The sequence below is a fragment of the Phoca vitulina genome, unplaced genomic scaffold (assembly GCF_004348235.1).
Source record: "Phoca vitulina isolate PV1807 unplaced genomic scaffold, GSC_HSeal_1.0 scaffold24, whole genome shotgun sequence".
NCBI lineage: Eukaryota > Metazoa > Chordata > Mammalia > Carnivora > Phocidae > Phoca > Phoca vitulina.
This window is the reverse complement of record NW_022589727.1, coordinates 15,454,106-15,476,543: the sequence shown is the minus strand read 5'-3', so window position 1 is coordinate 15,476,543 and position 22,438 is coordinate 15,454,106. Positions and strand designations below refer to the sequence as shown.

Here is a 22,438-nt window from a genome sequence, read left to right as displayed (position 1 = left end):
TGAGCCAGACAATGAAGAAAGATCTTCCAGTGCTAAACTCTCCCTCGCCTACTTTCTTCCTTCTTTTCTTCCTTCCTTTGTCACTGTCTCAACAAACACTTGTTTTAGTCCCACTACATGGAAATAAACCTCTGGGTGTCTGTTATTAACGTTTCCATCCTAGATGCTAAAGGACAGAGGCAAATAATATAAAGTAATATCAAAGGCAATAAAAAAGATTGCTAAAATTTATTGTGAAACTACCATGAGCTAAGTCTTAGGCCCAGGGCTTGACAGGTATTACCTCACTCAATCCTCATTATAACTCTATGAGATAATACTAGTATTATCTCCATTTGACAAATAAGGGGAGTAAGTTGAGAGAGGCTGAAGCCATATGACTCCTAAGGGACAGAGCAGGGACTCCAGCCCTGGGAGTCTGAGACTATGGCTGGAAATCTTAACCTTTACACCCCATTCTCTCCAGAGGGAGATTCAGCCATGAGGCATACAGAGGGCATATGAGATTGGTTTCATTTCCTTTGAAAAAAGTCTTATAAATAGTATTAGAGCACAACAGGAATGCTTCCAATATCCTCACAGACTGCACCCAAAAGCAGATGTGTGACTTTTAATAAGCTACTGTCTCATGGCTTCATTTAATCCGTTTGTAAGATGAAAATTAGCACCAAATAATCTCCAGGGTTCCTCCCAGACACAGACCTTCCCTTACTCTAAAGAGGCAGCTGTGTGGGGCAGGGAGTGATCACCGATTTTGGAGCCAGAAGAACTGGGTTTATTTGGATGGCCAGCACCCTCCTTGCAGCCCGGTCACGGGGTCTGCCTCTGTCATTTCCTGAATGTCTTCTGCTGACCTCAATGGAAGATAATTGCTCAACCTGAATATCATCTGCAAATACCATGATCAACCCTCTTGGGGTGCCTTGGGGTGGCTCAGTCGTTAAGTGTCTGCCTTCGGCTCGGGTCATGATCTCAGGGTCCTGGGATTGAGTCCCGCATCGGGCTCCCTGCTCAGCGGGAAGCCTGCTTCTCCCTCTCCCACTCCTGCTGCTTGTGTTTCCTCTCTCCCTGTGTCTCTGTCAAATAAATAAACAAAATCTTTAAAAAAAACAAAAACAAAAAACAATGATCAACCCTCTTGACAAATTTTTAAATGTACAATACATTATTGTTGCCTATATGTACAATGTTATACTGCAGGATTCTAGAGCATATTCATCCTGCTTGACTGAAACTTTTATGCTTATTGATTAGTGACTCCCTATTTTTCCCCTTCCCCTACTGCCTGGTAACCACCATTCCACTCTTTGATTCTATGACCTTGACTATTTTAGATACCTCATGTCAGTGGAATCATACAATATATGTCTTTTTGGGTCTGGCTTATCTCACTTAGCATAACGTCCTCAAGGTTCATCTATATTACTGTATGTTCTAGAATTTCCTTTTTTTTAAAGGCTGAATAGTATTCCATTGTATGTATATATCACATTTTCTTTATCTACTCATCTTTCAATGGACATTTAAATTGTTTCCACATCTTGGCTATTGTGAATAGTCCTGCAGTGAACACAGGAGTGCAAATATCTCTTCTAGATCCTGATTTCAATTCTTTTGGATAAATACCCGAAAGTGGGATATGCTGTTCTATGGTCGTAGGTTTCTCTCTTTGGATATGAGACTTACACCCATGTCCAATAGATATCCAAGAAGTGTCTTTGCGTAGGTAGGTAATAGTCATCTCAAATTTAATGTATCTAAAATAGAAATCTCCTTTTATCTCCAAATTGGCCCTCTCATGTTTGGCCACATCCCAGCTAATAGTATTAGTACCAACTTGCTCAAGCCAAAAACCTAGAGCCATCCTTTATCCCTCTCTTAGCCACCCACGTCCATTTCTACCTCAAAAATACATCCTAAATCTGATGATGTATCATTATTTCCACTGAAACTACCCTACTCTAGACCACTTCATTTTTCTCCTGGCTTACTATAACGGCTCTGTAAAGGTTCTCTGGACCTTTATTTTTTCCCCTCTAGAACCCCTCCCAAGCCAGAGTGCTTAAAAAAAATCTCATTTCCTTGCATAAAACTCTTCACTACAGTCTACATGTCTCCACATAAGCTGGACACTGCCTACATATGCACCCTTTTTCACTCTGCTCCAGTCATGCTGACTTTCTTTCCGGTTTCTTCAATCCACAAGCTTGTCCTGCCTCAGGGCCTTTATACTTGCCATTCCCTCTTCTGTCAGGTTTGCTCATGACTGGTTCCTTCACATCATTCTTGATTCAGTTCAAATACCAGCTCCTCAGAGAGATCTTCCCTTATCATTCTAGCTAAAGTGGTATCCCAGTATTTAAACTTATCTTTTCTCATGGATAAAGACCAACTGGAAAAAAAAAAAAAAAACAAAGAAAAATATGAGCCTACTGAAGCAGATTATTTATAATTAGAAAAACCAGTTAAGAAGTTTAAAATAAAAATGTGCAGAATTCATGGGCAGAATTCAAGAGTGCATATACTTAATGGCAGTGTCTCAGCATATATGATGTAATTGTGAATGCAGGTTGAGTACACACAGTGGATGATTCAAGTTGGTGAAAAAGGGCAAGAAGCAGCATCAGTTATTCTGAAGGGCATAGAGGAAGTAGGAATCCCCCTTTGTAGGTAAGTTCCCAAAGCTGAAGAAGACTAGCCTTCATTTCTTCTTTCTCTCCAGTTTCAGGGATGAAAGAAGAGGGAAGAAATCCTTCTTCCTTCATCTGCTTGCCTGAAGTGTCTGGAAGACAGGATCTGACTGCCCAACCCAACAACCACTTCTGGAAATATGATGTGACTAGAATTGCATTATAGGGTTTCAACAGGAGGAAAAACAAAGGCACATTTGCCGTACTTTCCTTATTTTAGTCTTCCAACATTTTATTATGAAAATTTTCAAACATACAGAAAAATGAAAAAGCTTCGTTTCTTAAGATCATATTTCTTCCTACTTCAGATGGAGTCCTGTGGTCTCAGAACTCCTCAACTACTGGGTGGGACCAGTATTTTCTAAACCTTGAATTGCCTGAGCAAAGGTCTGGACCATTGTGTGATCAGTTTTGACATTTTGGTTACCTTGTTAGTGTCATTATACCTAGAATTAGTTAGTCAATGTCTCCTGCTATATAGAACTTGACTGTTTATTTTAATTAATTTATTTTAAATTTTATTTTACTGTGGTAAGAATAATTCACATGAGTCTACCCTTTTAACAAATTTTTAAGTATACAATACAGTAGTATTGTTTAGGATGGGTACAATATTGCACAGCTGATCTCTAGAATTTACCAGGGGCTGGCGGGTGGTGGGGGGTAGTGGGGAGTTGATAAACAGCTGCTTTGTTTTTGCTGGTTTATGAAGCTCTATTTCACCTTTAAGGTTTTCCATCCCAGTGCTCTGAAGAAGATCTACATGCTTCAGGGATGCATTTGTTGTCTGTCTTTTAGATAGGCCTTTTATTAAAGAGTACTGATTAGGGTGTCATTTTGAGTACTAAACTATACTGTATTATACTACTTATGCAAGTTCTGAAGTCAAATGTCAAAAAAAAAAAATCTAAATTAGCAACATCTTAGCCTTGGTGTTTACATTTCTATCAGTAACTATGAACTAAAAGTTCAATCGTGTCTGCCATCTTATAGGCAAATCTTCTGTTTTTCACCCAGAACAAAGATCTTCCTTTGACATTATTTCGTGAGTGACAATGTTACAGTTGATAATTTACTAGTTGAAAGAGTATGATGCCTAAGTTACACTGTACTAGATCCTACTGTATTGATACTGGACCCAGTGTGGTAGTCTTTGGAGAGAAAAAAAAAATGCAAGCTGACTCAAGGTATCTGCTTTATCTATTTCTGCCAACAATCACTATACATTACTTAAAAACAAGAGGTAATGAAATCTATCTTTCAGGCCATTTAGTTTTTGTTTGTAAAATCTCTCAAGACTCTGACTACTGCCAACTTAAAATGCTTTCTGAAAAGGTCAGTTAAATTCAAACGTTGCGACTATAATCAGAATACTAAGAATAAGACATCACTGGTACTTGAACGTGGAACCAGGACCTAACCCAGTTGTGTTAGGAAGTTGTTACTTAAAGACTTCTGCTATAGAGTTAAAAAATATTCAATTGGTTATCTCTCTTTAGATTTTCTTCCTCATGTGGAGGAGGAAAATGATTTTTTCTTGTTTTCTCAATAAATGCCAGAAAGGTGAATTAAATTCTAGTAATGAATTTACATTTTACTTTTGAAAAAATATTCTGCACATTGGCATCAGGTTAAATAAAGAGAAAAGGTGCTAATTTTCTCATATATTCAACAATCAAAAAATATCATAATATTCCAGTTATGGAATGAATGAGTCACAAACATAAAAGCTACAGCATAGGGAATATAGTCAATGGTATTGCAATAGCGTTCTCTGGTGACAGACGGTACCCACAGTTGTGGTGAGCATAACATATACACTTGTTGAATCACTACGTTGCCCACCTGGAACTAATGTAACATTGCGTGTCAACTACGCTTCAGTAGAAAAATTTAAAAATCATAATAAATTATATAGTCATAACCTTTTATGTGTATTTTTGACCAAAGATTGTTTTAGCTAAACCACTGTAATGATTTTTTTTTTTTTTTTAAAGATTTTATTCATTTATTTGAGAGAGAGAGAGAGAGAGAATGAGAGAGAGCACATGAGAGGGGGGAGGGTCAGAGGGAGAAGCAGACTCCCTGCCGAGCAGGGAGCCCGATGCGGGACTCAATCCAGGGACTCCAGGATCATGACCTGAGCTGAAGGCAGTCGCTTAACCAACTGAGCCACCCAGGCGCCCTGTAATGATTTTTAATATTGCCATTTATTAATATTAAAAAACTACCATTACACATGAATTAAGTACAAGTTACATATTTTGAATATGACACATTTATTTGAACTTTATAGAAGTAACGCTGCAAAGATGTTGATTAAGGATACTTTGAATGCTCTAGCTTGACTTTTCACAAATGCCCTTGAAATTCCCAGGAAGTCAACGCACAGCTGTCCCACTAACACACAATGGCCACTACTGTTCACTGCTGACAAGGCCTGGCTAGCGGCAAACACGGGGAAGGCATGCAAACTCTTATAGGTTCGCTTCGCAATAGAAAAAAAAAATGGAACATTCCTTGACATAGAGACATCGTCACTCATATCCTATTATTTTCCAAAACTTAGAGGCCCCTATATCAATGGCAAATGAGTTACTGATAAATGTGTTTGATTGCAATTAAAAGAAATGCAACAAAGGACTGCGTTAAAGGTGGGAGATAAATGTGAATGATACTCTGCAATCTCTTCTCAGTCTGATCCCCCAAATGACTTGCAAATGTTGACTCCCATTTCCACTAGCACATAGGGAAGTAGGAGAGAAATGCTGTATGCAAACAATATTCTTTCCTTGTATTCACATACATATTTTTAAAATAATAGCATAATACTGAAAATCAAGTGCAATAATGACAGAATTATAAAAAAAAATGAGTGATTTTGCTCTTTGTTTATAATGGTGCAGTGACACGGAAAAGGTAATATTCATTATCTCTTCAGGCAAATAGGCTCATTCCAGGGCAATCAAGATTCATCAATCATGGATCTAAAGGCAAAATTCAGAAAATACCATCGAATCTTCTACTTCCCCTAAACAATCAAATCAATTTTTTTTTATATCTTTGAGATTTCTCTCCATCTCAAATATAACTTTGGTGCTTTGCCCTTGACACATAGTAGCAAATAATAAATATTCTTTTAATAGTTCTCCAATAAATGAATGAATAAATGAATGACTTCACTTCCAAATTGAATTAGGATGCAGAAATTTATATGCAGAATTAATAAGGTTTTCAGTGTAATTTATGGATAAGGAAATGCTTACAGCTCTGGGGTTGGCTGGAGAGAATTCTTTGTGCTTTTTCAAAGGCACGGTCTAGGGTGTGTCCATCCCCTTCCTGTGTATGTTTCCATTTCTCTGAGTTTCTCCTGTCCTATCTTTGCAATTCTCTCCCGTTATTCTTAGGGACTTCTTTCCTTAGGAAACCACAGGGACATTTTCTGCGACTGATGATTTAACAAAGCCACTTGCTCCTTCGTTTTTTGAACCAATACTTCCTGAGAGCCTGCTTCTTCCAGGCCCTGTGGGAGGTACCAGGGACAGAACAGAACCACACAAGCAACTTCTGTTTTTGTTTTCACGACATTTTTTGATTTCATTAAAACCTAGCTCAGAAAGGAAGCAAATAGAACCTGCAAGGACATCAGTCTCCAAAAAGGCATTCCAGGACTAGGCATGCTGCTGATAAAGGCTCACTCTGTAGGCGCCCAGTGCCACCACAATGTCACGTATTCCATCAGTCTCTGCTGTAACACACGTCTGCCAGATGCGTCGTTTCTAGCATCTTATTTATCATTTTTTATATTGATTATATTTTGAAATGATAATATTTTTAATATACTGGATTAAATAGCATATTATAAACTTAGTCTCATTGATTTCTTTTTAGTTTTTAAAAGGTGGCTACTCAAAAATTTAAATTTACATGTATGCTGTGCATTATATTTCTACTGGATTGCTGATCTAGAGGAAGGCAAGAGAGAGAGGGAAAAAAAAACCCAAATAAGCAAACAAATAAATTATTATGAAATTGAATGTGGTGTTTTGTTTCTCTCAGTGTATCAGTGAAACACAGAGCTGTATGTTTTCAGAGAAGGCATGGGTAGAATTGCATTTCAGGGATCTTTTTGAGGAGGAAAGGACCACATCTGGCTGAGAAATACGGGTTGTTCCTGGGCAGTAAGAAATGTATTAGAGATTTACAGTCATGCTAATAACTAGGGCATAGTGAAGATGTGTAAGCAAATACAGACAAGCAAGCAGAGATAGCATTCAAGAGACATTCTGAGAGGATTCTAATAAGGCAAAGATGTTCAAGGTATGGACCATCAGAACCATCCTCTCCTATAAATGGTTCCAATGGAGGCCAAGACAGCGATGATCACATTGAACAAAATTTAAATATGCTATCTGGAATCAATAATGTATGAATTCATGGCTATTCATTAGCCCCTCAGTATGAATTAGTTGGCCAGGTTACGCAGCTGCTTCTGAGAGTCCCCTGGTGCTGATATTTCTCACACAGTGTCACACCCCCCACTTCTCCAACTAAGGCTCCGCCCCTTTCAGAATTCCTCCACTCAAGTCATGACCTCATTTCTGGGGGAAGCAGTCTTTAGGGGCTTTTTGTTTCCTTACAGTCTCATGGCTTCTCTCCCCCCCTGCCAATCCTCTTATCTGGGAATTTGCAGTGAAATAATAGGACAGTTTATATGATCGATTTCTGTATTGCTCAGCTCAAATGACTTACATTCACTTTAGAAGGTTTTCAGTTACACCGTGTACAAGTATATCATTTACAGTTGAATAAAATGTTTGTGGTCATTTCTATGAAAAAAAAAAAAGTTGGGCATCTGTTCCTTAGTTAGAAATACAAGTTCATTGTTTTCTCTGTGGGAAAAGCAGGCATGACTTAAGACTCCTTTCACAAGAAAGCTTAAGGATCAGCTATATTCAATTTCTGGGGCCATTTTTAATCCTTTGTTAGTATAAGTGTCATTTTTAACTAATCAAAATACGCACTTACCCGGAATGCTTCATTCCCAAATTGTGTCAGATTGAAGTGCAATTACTATGACATTGACCGATATATACACATAGAATGCCCATCGATGCAGCTTCCACAGGACATTCAAACTGGCATGAGCCTAACTTTGTGGGGACCTGCCTTAGTCTGTGCTGCCTAAATGAGATCTCTCAGATAGCTCCTGGAAAGTCCATTTGTACTTGTGTTACTTTCCATTCTAATTGGGAATTCTTTGTGGCTTTTTTTTTTTAACAGAATATTTAATTTAAGATGAAAGCCTGAAGTAATTTTTGGCTAACAAAATTAGCAAAGTCTTCTTCATTTCCTCACCCGAATGAAAGGAACACATAGATGTTGTGCAAGAATCAACTCAGGTAAGTTTCTCTTTTTCAGTTATACAAGGAGGCACAGGGCTTTAAGGTGAAGTCTATTATGATGCCCCTAAAGATAAGAGTTCTCCCCCGCCACCTAAAGAAACCATGTTTAAAGTTTCTACTGTGTGCAAATAAACCTTGCCTTGGATGCTATAATAGCAATCCAAATTCAACAGGTGGAGACAATTTCGGGGTACGTTTTCACATTTGCACTCTGTGTGGTTAGACATGATGATTTCTCCTCCATTAGCTACTAACCATTTCAGATTTGTTTAGTTTGCATCAAGGCACTGTTTTAAATGCAGTGTTATACAATGGAATTTAAGGTATTTTCGAAATAATGTGGCACAGCTGTGTTGTTATTCACTCCCTATCATAAATCCGACTGGCTGGAAAATGAAGTTTGTTTAAAAATAACCTCTTCAGGACTTCTTTTAATGAACAGCCTGCATGTAAGTCTTCCATTTTGTGGGTGGAAAAATGCATCTAAGATGCTTTATTTCACTCAATAATAAATATTGTTGTGAAACCATAAACCCAGAGAAAATTGGTTATTTTTTAAAAATAGAATTCATTAACATAGTTCAGAGAGCCAGTTCTTCAGGAAAGCTATTTAAAAACACAAACACACCAGAGATGGATTGGCCGGGAGGCCAAAGCAGAAAATTGGTACCTTAGACCTGGAGGACAGAAAAATAGGAGACTTCATTTATACCAACCTGGTCCATCTGGGGATAGAAGATGAGGAAGGAATATTCACTTATCTTTTCAGCAAAGCCCCAGCGCCTGTGTTGGGCTGGATGTGGGTCGCAAGTCTAGAGTCAAGTCTCAACTCTTGTTCTCTGTTTGCTAACCAAGTGACCTTGGGCAGATCACACATGGGGGCAGTGGGAGCTGCTTGGGCTTTGCTGTCGCACAGACCCAGATCCAGCCGCGCTGTCCGTGTGAAACAACCGGCTCTCGGGGAACAAACAAAAAAACATCAACCAACGCCGGTTTGTAATGTTTGCCAATTTCTATGGTGTAAATGCTCCCACCACAGCCAATTTAAGCTATGTACATGACCTCACCGGATGCTGAACTGGGAAGAAAAGTGCACCCCCATTCTTTCCAAATGACCTCCCAGGTAGTACCAGCTGGTTCCAGCAAGCCACTGCCTGGATTCCATTTCTGGCTCCACCAGTTAATATGCGGGGCCTAATGCGAGTGAATTGACTTTCCTACATCTCAGTTTCCTAACTTTTAAAATGTTGACCATACACAAGCGTTACAAGCTCATTTGGAGGGTCAAATAGAAGGTACTGAGCCCAGAGCCAGAAATAGCAGGTCTTCGATAAACGTCAATTCCCTGACCCGATGATTTCATGATTATGTCTCTGTTTGTCTCTGTCTCCTCGCCTTCCCCTTGACAGACAGACTCTCTGGGAGAACAAGTCTGCATTTGTGCTCATTTGTTTATACCTCCCTCATTCAGCCCATTGCTATCTACATTTCATTTAAAGAACTCCTGAAAAATCATTTCTCAGTGGCGAAATTTTTCCTCTAATTCCAACGGACATTTTTTGGTGCTTATTTTATTTGATTCCTCTGTGGCATTTGTCATCCTTGACCAATCCCTCCTTCTTGTGAAGCAAGATGTACCATGCATCTCATTTCTTAGGCTGGAAACCGAGGAGTCATCCTCCTTTACCTCTGTAGCCAATTCTGTTTTGTAAATATACCTTCATTCCGTGTCCCTAGCTCCCCCTCGAATGCCACTGTCTTAGTGAAGACCCCTTGGACCTTCGTCTTTTCATTCTTAAGTGATTAAAGTGGCATACGGCCTGATTTCCCTGCCCCCACTGAATTCCTCTTCCAATCCATACTTCCTCTGGAAGGATTTCTATAAAATGCAAATAGGTGGTGTAATTCCTTGCACTTCATTATCTTCCAATATCTACTGCATAAAGTCCCAACTCCATGGAATACATAATGGCCCCTCTTGATTCTGGCTCATGCCAACTTTTATGGCCACATGTCCTGCCTTTTATCTGCTTATAACTGTGCTCTGGTCTTATTAAACCACTGACCGTACCCTCAACAGGCCAAGCTTTTTCTTGTCTTTGTCTCTCTGGACAGCCAGCCCTTTCCCTTTTTCTACCAGGTAAGCTCCAATTTCTTTAAGGATCAACTCATGTCACCCCCCACCCCGTTCCATGATGCCTTCTTTGACATCCTCATGGCACCCAGTAATTCTCTAAAGGCACTCTTCACACTGTATTATAATCATCTGTCCTTGCTTTTCTTCCCCAGCTGAAAGTGAATGAATTGAGGACGTAAATGCTATATCTTATTCACCGTCACATCTACAATATCAAGCACAAAGCCTGGACCACAAAAATGTTTAGCAAACTGAATGTATCAACTTACAAATGCTTAGTCAGATTCTTTCTCTGCCCATGTTGTGACACCAAATGAGATGGGGTCAAGAGAAGAGTTTTTTTTTTTTAATTGAGATATAATTAGCATACAACATTGTATTAATTTCAGGTATATGGCATAATGATTTGATATTTATATACATTGCAAAATGATCACCATAAGTCTAGTTAACATCTGTCACCACACATAGTTACAATTCTTTTCCTTTTTTTCTTATGATGAGAAATTTTAAGATCTACTCTGTTAGCAACTTTCAAATACACAATACAGGATTATTGAGTGACTAGAGATTTTGTGAGCTACGAGCAAATTAGGATGATATACATTTTCAGACTTGATTCTAACTGGAATAATGATTCTCATTAATTTTAAATGATGGGCTTTTAAATAATGATAATTTACTTAAATGTATTTGTCCCAACATGATTTGCCTGCTAACTTCGTAAGTTTAATGTTGGTCATCAATAATTAAAACAATAACAAATTAGCTCTCCTCATGCTTATTTTTGGGGTTTTGTTAATAGTGTATAGGAATCAAGACAAGAACCACTGCAAAAATAGTAATAGTATGGAGAAAAAATGCTATATAAGAATCCATTTGAAAATCTGCATTTAATAAATGAGTAACATATAAGAAAGTGAACATGCTATTACTATACAGATGGAAGAATTTATTAAGTATCTTTTTAACTATTTTTTTTATCCTGAATGACTGCATGTTAAATATGTGTTAAAAGTTCTAAAATTGAGGTGCTATTGATGCTTTAGGACATTTCAAAGAAGGGAAAAGCACAGTCAAAATTTTAGTAAGGAAGGGACTGAGCTTGCAAAGCAGATGTTCTACCATTTGCTGAATTTTCGTTAATAAATCTCACCTTTTGAGTTGAGAAAAAAATAACATTGTTCTTTAGCGGTAACTTTTTACAAATAATGCAAATGAACAAAACCTCTCCAACTTTAGGGATGATCTAATGTCATAAATGAAAAGTATGCAACTTCATTTCAAAATACTCATTATCACCTCTATCTATAACTCCATTCTCTGGCCCACTGGGACTGTTCTTTACCTAATACTTGACTAGAGTTGAAAGTGTTCTCCTTCTCTAAAAAATTTGGAACAATATATACTTAACAGATGGTGTCTCTATAGTCTACCTTAGTAAGCCTTCTAATTAATATATCTTTTTCTAAACAATGATTTATGAATCACCTTTTTCTGTGAGAATTCTTTGTATTTTTTGCTGTATTTTTTTTTAATATCAAGAGTTCCTTGATCCAAAAAAGTGGTCATCCTTCTGATAAGTTAAAGTTCTTCAAATTAAATGGAGTTTTTATATAAAATCTGTGAAATATACCTGGTCATTTTTCCTGTTTTTCTGGTAAGGAAATTGGGTCCTTAAAAAAATCAAGGGCAAATAGGTAATTGATGATGTCGGGCATTTGCCTCTTGATATTTTGCTCCTTTATCATCATATCATCATATATTTTTAATATTCTTTACTGACCCAAATAGCCAAATTTAGCTTTGATCTTGCTGGCCATTTTATATGAATTTGAAATGGGTTTCTGAGCTCAGTATTGAGAGACATATGCTTTGAATTATTTTTCCAAAATGTCTAAGTTTACCAGGTTCTCACATATTCTTTTGTGACTTATTCCTGGCTTATCAAGAAGAGCATCATATTTGAAACTACAGCCAGGGTTGCAGTCAGGGTCAAATAAGTTTCTCCCCAAAAGAAGCTAATTGACTATAGGACAATATTATTCTATAGTCTTAGCCCCATTAGCTATATGCTCTCCTGAGCAACTCACCAAACTAACTTAGTTTAAGCTTTGGAACATGATTCACTCAGTTATATCATGAAATGTATACAATTTAGGATAGTGTGTGTGTGTGTGTGTGTGTGTGTGTGTGTGTGTGTGTGTCTGTGCGTGTTGATCCAGATACACATAGTAGAGCCATTTCAATAAAGTAATAATGGTAAGTAGAATCATAGACACAAAATTGGAAAGCCCTTAGGAATGATCAAACTCCTCATGAATCTCTTATCACCATTCCTTACAGGTGATGGCCCAACCTCTGCACACTTTTACTAACATAATCTCATTCTTTCCAATCCTGGAGAGGTTTCCTTGTTAGGAAGTTATTTCTTATCCTTAATAAAAACTTACTGGTAACTTTCATCTTGGTCCAAGATTCCATAAACAAAGAATTAACCAATCTTAACCAACCAAAAAGTGAGGGTCCTGGAAGTTCCTGTCAATGGGTAATATTTTTGTCTATAATATTTTTTTCTATATTCTTTGGTTTCCATCATGATTCATGCAACAAGATGGAGTAGATTGAAAGGGTCAGAAACGAATACTGATCTCCCTGGCTGGGAGATGGACCTGCTGCTATAAACAAGAGGGTGTGGGAGCATGGTCTAATTCAGCAGGCAGGACATAGAATCTGAGCAGAATGAACAACAAGCGATACAAAGAAGTCCTGGCAGGACTTCAGAAGCAGGGATGCTCATGACATTCTTGACATCTAAAGATGCATATATTCAGACGAGCATTACAAACTGAAGGTAATGATATTTATGACTACATTGGCAAAGGTTAGATCCCAATTTAGAAAACTCAGACTATCTTTACAAATACAGATTTTGTGAGGGCTGAATTTGTGTTCTTTGAAAGGATGAGTCTCGAAAATTTCCCCACTAATTTGAGCACTGTCCATTAGCTATCTCCGCCTTCACTTTCTCATAGAAAGTTTCTTTCACATTCTCATAAAAATCAGACACACTGACAAGCTGTGAATCAGTTGAGGGAGATTAGCTCCATTTTAATAAAAGGAGTTTCCTCATAACCCTGGTGACTAGTGTTCCCTACAAAGATCTTGTTGCCTTAAAAAGACTTTCTAATTGTTGAAAAATATTTTATCAAGCTAGAAATTCAACACAGTATCAAAGTGACTAGCACTTTGATTTGAAAAGAAAGGTTAGGATGATGAGACCTGGGAAAGAATGAGTCAAGGAACGAGAGTTCTTGTCCTGCCTTTGTCTAGCTCTTTATGTCACCTTTGGTCACACAGAATATTAGAGTCCATGAATACAGAGGGAACTTAAAGAGGCATCTGGTTTACCACTGTGGCCAGTTTAGCTTTCTTTCAAACTATAAAGTTTCTTTAAGCCAGTACCTATAGGATCATAACAACAGCATTTTAGAAACAGTATAAATAATCTTCCCCCAAGGAGCAATTACGGAGGTAATCACATCTGTGAGGAGAACAAACATTTTCTTGCCTTCACATTTTTTTTTTTTTTGTATTAATGACTGGGCTTTAAAAGAATGCAAACAACATTTAAGTCGTATAGGTAGTACATTGCTCAGTTGTCTGAGATGAATACTAAGGTCGGGAAGGAGAAAAGGGACAAAGGCATAGGTTGTTTATACGTTTTTTGATTAATTCATATTTTTATCTTCTACTGACTCCACACATTACAAACAAACAAATTTTGTTTTGCTACCAGTGAAAATGCAGTGAAAAAAAAGACAGTGGTCAGGAACAATGTGTCTTTTTGTTGGCAGCTCTCACATATCACAGAATAATGGTTTGGTAGATACTTGGGAGGGGTGGTGGGCACAGGTGTGTATGTCAAATTAGAATTCTCTAGGATTACTGGCAATTTTAAGGCACCGGAAGCTGGAGGTTGCCCTTATGCAAAGATTTACTTGGTAAATGAAATTTTCTCTTACCTCAGGACTTTCAGCTAAAAGCCAAGTAATAAAAATATGGAAATTTAAAAACTTATTTTTGTATTAGTCAGCAAATATTGGCCCCTACTATGCACAATGGCACTGTGTTAAAACATCATTCACTTCTGGATATATACTAGAAGTTAGGAATAGAATAATTCTTAAAATCCCTCCAAAATGTAAAGATTCTTTTTGGTTAAGTAGTCAACGCTGTCCTGAAAAACATCAACTCCACAAATGGTTTTAAGAAAAATAATTAAGATTCATAGATATTTGGGAAAATAAAATGTCAACTGCTACAACCTGAATTTTTTTTTAACAACCTGAAATTTTTCAAGTTGGTGGTTTTAAGACTTACCTTTCAATTGGTAATGATGAAAAAATCACATTCTATCTTATATTCTTTAGAACAGAATGATAGAATGAGGATATGATTGATGTGAAAGTGAAAAAGCTAAATGTATTAATTTAATTAATTTAATAACAATCAATTGTAGGACCATAAACTATTACTTTTTTAATGCGAGTTTTTGAATATTAAACTACAAATAGATTTTTTTAAAGGTGAAAGTAAAAACAGGAAATAATTGGAACTAATTAGATCAAATCTTACCTGAAGTTGTTTTTTGTTCTCTTTTCTTCTCCACTCTCCCTGAAATGAGAAATAGCAGGTCAGTTGCAGAGTGGATCCATGAGAACAAGATATAACTAAGAGGAAACTCCAGTTCTCCAGTTTATGGCAATTTCCAAACACAATCACTCTTTCAGCTGTGTCCAACATGCTTCTAGAGATGACTGGGCACAGTTGAAAGGGGTGAAAAATGCTCTCAAACCAATTTATGCAAGTCAAAAATAAATAAGGATGCATTAAATATGCTATTGGGTTTTAAAAATCTTGTTAGTAAGAGTAATTTACTCAACAATAAACTTACAAGGTACAAATCCCCACAGAATGAACTGTGCGGATAAACACCCGAATAAAATAAGACCAAGGCCTCTTAGAACCTACTTGGGAAGATAAAGGACAGACAATACAGTATGAAATGGGATGTGCCCCAAAAGGTACAAAATGTTTAAAGAATATGAGAGGATGAGTGATTATTTTAGAAATGAAGGGATGCCCACAAAGTTATGGAGAAAATGATATTTGATTTGGACCTTGAAAGATACATGTGATCTGGGAAATTTGAAATAGGGAAAGTATTGATTCTTGGCAAAAGAAATAGTATGGGCTATGTAGGACAAGGCCTTTTGAGCAAGAGCCATGTTTAAAGCTTGCTTTAGGAACTACAGTTTTACATAGGAAGAGGGCTATTCTAGAGTTTAGATAAGAGGTAATAGACCAAGTATGGCAATGGGAGTAAGGAAGTAGGAAGGCGGAACTTATAAGGCCCAGGGATTTACAAAATGTAAAGTGCAAGGGAAAAGGAAAGGTCAAGATGAATGGTTTTATAGGTGACTTTGGACATGGTGATACAATTTGGGGAAATGGTAAAACGTGATGGGGGCATGGGGACGACGAGTTCAGTTTTAGACTTAACTGAGTTTGAAGTGTTACAGGGACATGGAGTTTGGGAGAGGGATCTGAATTGAAATTACAATGCGGAAAAGGTCCATCTTGAGAAGATGGCTGGGGCTGAGGCAGGGAATGGGAACATAAAGGCAGGCAGCACAGAGGGCTGGGCTGAGGAGAGTGACCAAGAGAACAAAAATGCTACTTCAACTTTATGATGTAGGACCACGAGAAGACAGAAGCAGCAGAGATCCACAGAGATCCACAGAGCACAGAGCCATGTGCCACAGATAATTTGAGGAAGTATGGTGGGCACCCCTAGCATCTGAATCTGCTGGGTTCACATGGTTGTGGCTATATTGAGAGAGAGCAGGCTTAGCAGAGCAGGGGCGGGGAGCACAAGAGACACTATGCAAGCCTGAAGAGTAGCCAGTGGTGAGGAAGATGAGCTTGAGGAAACGCCTTCTTGTTCATGAAATTTGGCAGCATGCAAATGAAGGAGACAGGGCAACAGCCTGAGTGGGCGCAAACCCCACATTTCTGCTAGGCTATGGGCCACGTCAGCGTGGTTACAGGCTTAGATGAGAAACTGCAGGAGGGTCTTGGTGTGTGGCAACACCACTGTGGAGGTCAGAGCCTTGCTTTTGTGATGGATAAGAGTGGGCGCCCTTCTGGCCATCACGTTCTTGTCTGCTTTCAACATTTCACAGGTGGAGCAAGATACTGAGGGTTTATGCAACACATGCAAGCTGCATGTACACTTTAGCCAAGGTTTTCTACCAGCTCTTCCAGTCTTTTAAAATCTTAAGACATAAGAAGGAAAATGTACAACCTTTCTCTCATTCAGCCACCAAGAGTGTCGAATGCATCTAACTGGCATCTTGATTAATGGCACATGCTGTTCATTTGGGTGATTTCCAGAGGTCTTGTTTGATACGATTTATTTCAATGATTTAAATAGATAAATGACATGAAGAGTCCATTTAAAGGCTTCATTCATTACCAAGTGTGATGGGGTACCTCTTCATTTAAATTTTTTATCAGGCAAGCCACTGTTTACTATTTGATTACAAAGTTTGGCATACTAGACACCTCAAACATCTCTACAAATTTTAAAAAATGCTATTCAAGTCCTGAATTATAAAATGTTTAAAGACAAACACCTCTTCGGAATGTCTTTAATTTGTATAAGAATGAATCATAAATCCTGAAAGTTGACAATGAAAGTATTGGAGATCAATAATATGGTATGGTAGTGAGTCTCCAAGATGCTCCCAATGACCCTTGTTTTTTCTCCTCCTGGTAATTGTGTCCTCATGCAGTCTGCTTCCACACTGATTAAGACTGACTTGTGTAATCAATAAGATTTTGCAGAAATGATGGAACGTGACTCCGTAGGTTGGGCCTTAAGAACCATCATGGCTTCCATCCTGCTCTCTTGGATCACTCTCTGTGAGAGAAGCCAGATAGTATGTTATGGGGACACTCAAGGAGCCCTATGGAGAGGCCCATGTGACGAGGAACCCAGGCCTCCTACCAGCTGTCAGCATCCACTTGCTAGGCACACAAGCCGTCTGTCTGCCAGCCTCAGTCAAACCTTCCAAAGGCTGTGGCGGTGGCTGACACCTGCCTGCAATTGCATGGGAGGCCCTGCCCCAGAACCATCCGGTTAGCCATGCCAGAGAAACTGTGAGTTGATAAATGTTTACTGTTGGCCTCAGCTGCTAAGTTTTGGGTAAACTGTTATACAGTAATAGATCATTTTATTACGAAAGTCTAGGTTAATTTATCACTTAATACACCAACAGGGATGACAGTGTGGCAAATCAATCAGTCTCCCTGACTTTTTCTGTGTAAAGTGGGGATCAGAACCTGCTTATCTGGAATGCGGTGAGGAGTAAATAATTCCATATGCGGAGCTAGCAAGAAATGGAGGAAACTCACACAAGATATTGGGGTTGCTGTAGTGTTTTTTCACTGAGACCTTAAACAGTCCTCTGCCCCTGTGTTACATGCAAGGGCTCTGTAAACTGCAGAGTGCTATATAAATGTTATTTATTAGTTTTATTATGTTGTTAGTTGTGTTATAGGGATCAATTTAGATTTCTATTCTTAGTTACGTATAAGCTAGACTGCAAATTAGAAAAATAAAAACTAGATAAATAAGACAATATGATATTGATTAAGGGACACAGACAGTGCACTGCTTAACTGGAGATGACCCTCTAGGTTTCTTGTTGAGTCCCTTCATCTTGCTCCGAATGAGGGTGATCTTGTCCCTCATTCTCCCAGTGTCCCCCTTCATAGAAAGAGATGGTCCTGAGACCCATATTTCTAGCTCCAACATCTACTGAGATTTTAGACCTCCTGGAAATCTCTAAATCTGTATTTTCTACTGCACTACAACACATATCCTTAACTTAAATCATTATATTTCCCTGCAAAACTGCTCATCTTTAGAGTTGTCTTTCAGTCTCTCAAACCCCCAAACACGAAGCCTCAGAGTCACTGGCTTCTCCCTTTCACTCAACGTCCACGCCTAATACAACCCTCAGACCACTCCATTCTCTTTCTACAGGGCCTTTGGATCTACACTTTCCTTTCTCACTGCCCCCACCCTAGTTCACAAACATGATATGAACTTTCTTCCTTGGGTTATTTCCTACACGCTCCTAACTGACTTCGTTGATTTTAGGGATGGTTTTTCTGTCCTCGAGTCAGATCACTACTAAAGATTAAAATCCACTTGCCCGAATGTGAAATTTATGACCCTGGAAGATTTGGCCACAACCTACCTTCTCCACCATCCCTCAAGCATCATACATAACACTGACCAGTTATGCCAAGAATCCCACCTCCCATCCCAACTCCCTGTGCAAGCTGTTCCTGCTTCCTGGAATGTCCTGACATGTCAGTCCTGCCTATCCAAAATCTGTTCATCCTTCAGAGCTGAGTCAGATGCCAGCCCTTCTGTGAAGCATTCTGCTTTGTGCCACCCCCAACTCTCCACTCCCTGCAGAACTAACCACCCTTCTGCTATGCTCATTTACCCCTTTATTTATACCTCTGCCACAGTACTGACTCCAAAGTTTGGCTCATGATTAGTTGCAAATTTGTTCCCCCAACTGGACTGTGGCCTCCTTTAGGGGAAGGGGTGTGTGTACCCTATGGCTCTCTGTCTCCGCATGTCTCAGAGAGCCTTGAACACAAATGCTTGGGACTGAGTCAACACACCCAGAGAGTTATGAAATGCCCCAGTCCTCCTTAAAATGCTAGGGAACAGGAGGTAAATTTTAGTACTGCTAACACTGAGTGCAAGTACAACCAAGACCAGAGCTTTTTACTAGGTATTTACATTACAATGGACACCGTGGAAAACTATTCTATTAGGAAAGTGGGTGATAAAATAACAGAGAGGCTTTCAGAATAATGAACATGCATTTTTCCTTCCTTGTGCTTTATTGGATCACAGATTCTAGTTTAAAAACAAAACACTAACGTATGGTTTGCACCTTACTTCTCTTTAAACCTGGATGCAGTACTCCTCCTGTGAGAATAAAAATGGATGGCAATCTCATAAAAATGGAACTTGTAGGGTGAAACTTTTCTTCTGAGAAAATGTATTTAATTGAACATTAAAATTCCACCTGTCATGACCACTTATTTATATAAATTGAGCACTGATACTTTTAAAAGCTATTTTAGACTTGAGGTTGTTGATATTGTTCCATGGAGGAACATTAAATATATACCAATTTATAGCACATTTCTCTACCTCAGTAAGGAAGCAGTACCTTAATCACAATGATTGTTTCTGATCTTTTAAAACCACAGATACATAAATGGCAATCCAGTGATGCCTCACCAATAATGAGGAGGGGTGTTTGTCAGGCAACTCAGTATTTTATGTCACTTCTAATGGAAAGGAAATTTTGTACATATTTGCATAAATACATATATACACACATATACTGTGTATATGCACATGTGTGTATGTATATGTATGTGCATATATATACACACACATATATGTGCATTACATTCGTGTATATGTGATACATATATATTGTATTTTTACATTCAGATATAGTCTTGTCTCTGAAATATACTCTTTCTTCTACCTGCTTCCATCTTTGTATAATAAAGTCTGTCATGGAATCTTATCAAGCTTCCCTCACTGCACTACCAATTTCTCAGTAGCCAATTCTGAGTTTGCATTCCCTCGCAGGCATTTTATCTGCCCTGTGCTGAGAGGTATGATTAATCACATCCCGTTGCTAGGATACCTGAGAATGTTCATTTATGTCCGATGTTGCTTTGGCAAAATGCACTATGAAGAAGGCATAGAATCATGACAAGGAAAATTACTGGGCACATGCTACTTATTTAAAAAAAGGTGGTGGGGTGGGGGTGAAGGAGAGAAACGTAACTGCCAGATAATATAATGCTAACTCCCATGAATTTTTTCATATCATTTTTGTTTCACCTGGATTTTAATGGAAAAACACTGGCAATATTTTTGGATAATGAAAATCTGCAGTACTCATACTTTGGAGTTAACGGAAAAGTAGAAGGCAGTAGGTTTTTAATTCTGTTTACCTTATAGGGTCTAAGAGAGGAAGGGGCTTTAAGATTTACTGGCTTCAAATGCCTTAATTACAGACAAGGTTAACGAGGTAACAGTGAAGGTTGATTTGTAGAGCTAATCTAAAACCCAAGCCAGCACTGTCATGTGTTAGCTATTTTAATGTGAGACTTAAGAACAAAGTAGTCCTCAGAATGTGCTTTTGGGTAATAAGAGAAATGCCTTTAACAATATCTTAAAAAATTACTGCTGATTTGGTTAGGAATATACCAAAGATTCCTGCTTACTGATTGTAATGAGAGAGAATATGAATATATAAAGTGCCCCTAAGTACAAAATTTTCTTAGTCAATCACTTCCCATGGAAAACAGCACAATCTAGTGAAAGGAACAGGGACTTTGGAGTTAGATGGACTGACTTCCCATCTTAACCACGGGTACCTATGAGCTATGAGACTCTGGGATGAAACATTGAGGGCTTCTCATTACAGGCTTCTTTTTGTTCTTCATCCCTCCCCCAGCCCACCTCCTTTTCCTCCCCTTCCTTCCCTCTCCCTTTCTCCCTCTCTCTCTCTCTCTCTCTCTCTCTCTCTCTCGTGTGTGTGTGTGTGTGTGTAAACAAGACATAGACATACACAAGATCTTTCTCTCTCTCCATCTATCTGTGATATTCCAACTGAAAATAGAACCAACTGGAGTTTTACTTCAATTATCATTTCTAAGTGATACTACCAGAGTGCTATTATTATAACCATGCTCGTAATAGTAGCTAATGCTTATTAAGCAATGTTTATGTGCTTGTCATTGTTATATGGATTAACTCATTTTATTCTCACAGTATTATGAGGCTTTACAAATATGCCCATTTTTTGGTAAGGAAACAGTAAAAATTGGTTACATAACTTTGCCAAATCATTTACTCAGTAGCAAATAATGAGAGGACAAAAAATAGTTGGGTCAGAGGGTAGGGAGGAGTAAAAATTGAGATATCCATAAGTTATATATAATCAGTCCCTAGGTTTTGAGGGTTGCCTGAATAAATTATTTCAGCAGATCTTTTTTACTCTCTGTTTATTATTTATCAAATGATTTGTTTGAATGACTCAATGGCTTATTCTAACCACTAAGTACCTAATCACAGTGTTTCAAGAGTAGAATGCCAAAAAGATCTTCAGACTTTGTATTTTTTAAGTAGTTTAACATTTATTTAGTAACTTACTATGAGCTGGTCACTCTAATGACACCTAAATATTATTTAATTAAATCTTTGCAATAACTCTATGGAATAGATGATAAATTAATTCCATTTGCCAGTGGAGAAAGTAGACTCAGAAATTTTTTTGTAATAGTCACAAGATTCCGGTGAGTGAATGGCAGGGTTGGAATAGGAGCACAGAAATTTTTACTTTTTCTGAGCTCCCTGGCTGTGGTGATGAGGGTGGTTCTGTAGAGTGGTGAAGAGCTCAGGTCTGTAGCTCTTGCCACTTAAATCAATGTGGGATACTGGGCACATCACTTAACCTCTCTAAATCACACTCTATTCATCTGGAAATGAGAGTAAGAGTAGTTTCCACTTGACAGAGTCATTGTGAGGGTTACTTAAAATGATACGTTTAATAATAATCCTAAATATTTTGAGTACATGATGTAGTCATATGTATAATGCCCTCCTCACCTCAGTGCTTAGGACGCAGCAGTATAGAGAATTGCTAGGTACTTCTCTTTCTAAACATACCATGTCAGGTGCTCCATAGTAACATGATAATATTTCATATACTCAAGGTCAATGGCTACATTTACACAAATATTGTAAAGATCAGGCTTTGAGAGTTTCTTGATATGTTTACCATAACATCTCTCTCTTGCCTTCCCTTAGGATTTTTAAGAAAGAAGTAGCCTTCCATTTTACAAAATTCCTTTCTTTTCTCCTTCATGTCCTCTTTCCAAATACAACTTGGTTTGGTGAAACAATTTACATTGCAAACCTCTCTCCAATTATGAGTGAAGCTGTTATGATCTTAGAATCCAGGGTCTGTGGTTTGAATCCCTGCCTGCATTTTGTAGTGAGCAGAGCTATGGAATTG

The 22,438-nt window shown here is 38.2% G+C and overlaps 1 protein-coding gene across 2 annotated transcripts in view; it reads right to left on the bottom strand.

Annotated features, from left to right (window-relative positions):
- CHST9 (carbohydrate sulfotransferase 9) overlaps nt 1-22,438 on the bottom strand; it is a 236,495-nt gene that overhangs the window by 117,011 nt on the left and 97,046 nt on the right. For both annotated transcript variants that reach the window (XM_032421422.1, XM_032421423.1), the window contains exon 3: nt 14,871-14,909. In XM_032421422.1, the coding sequence (XP_032277313.1) occupies nt 14,871-14,909 (39 nt within the window). The remainder of the gene's footprint in view (nt 1-14,870; nt 14,910-22,438) is intronic.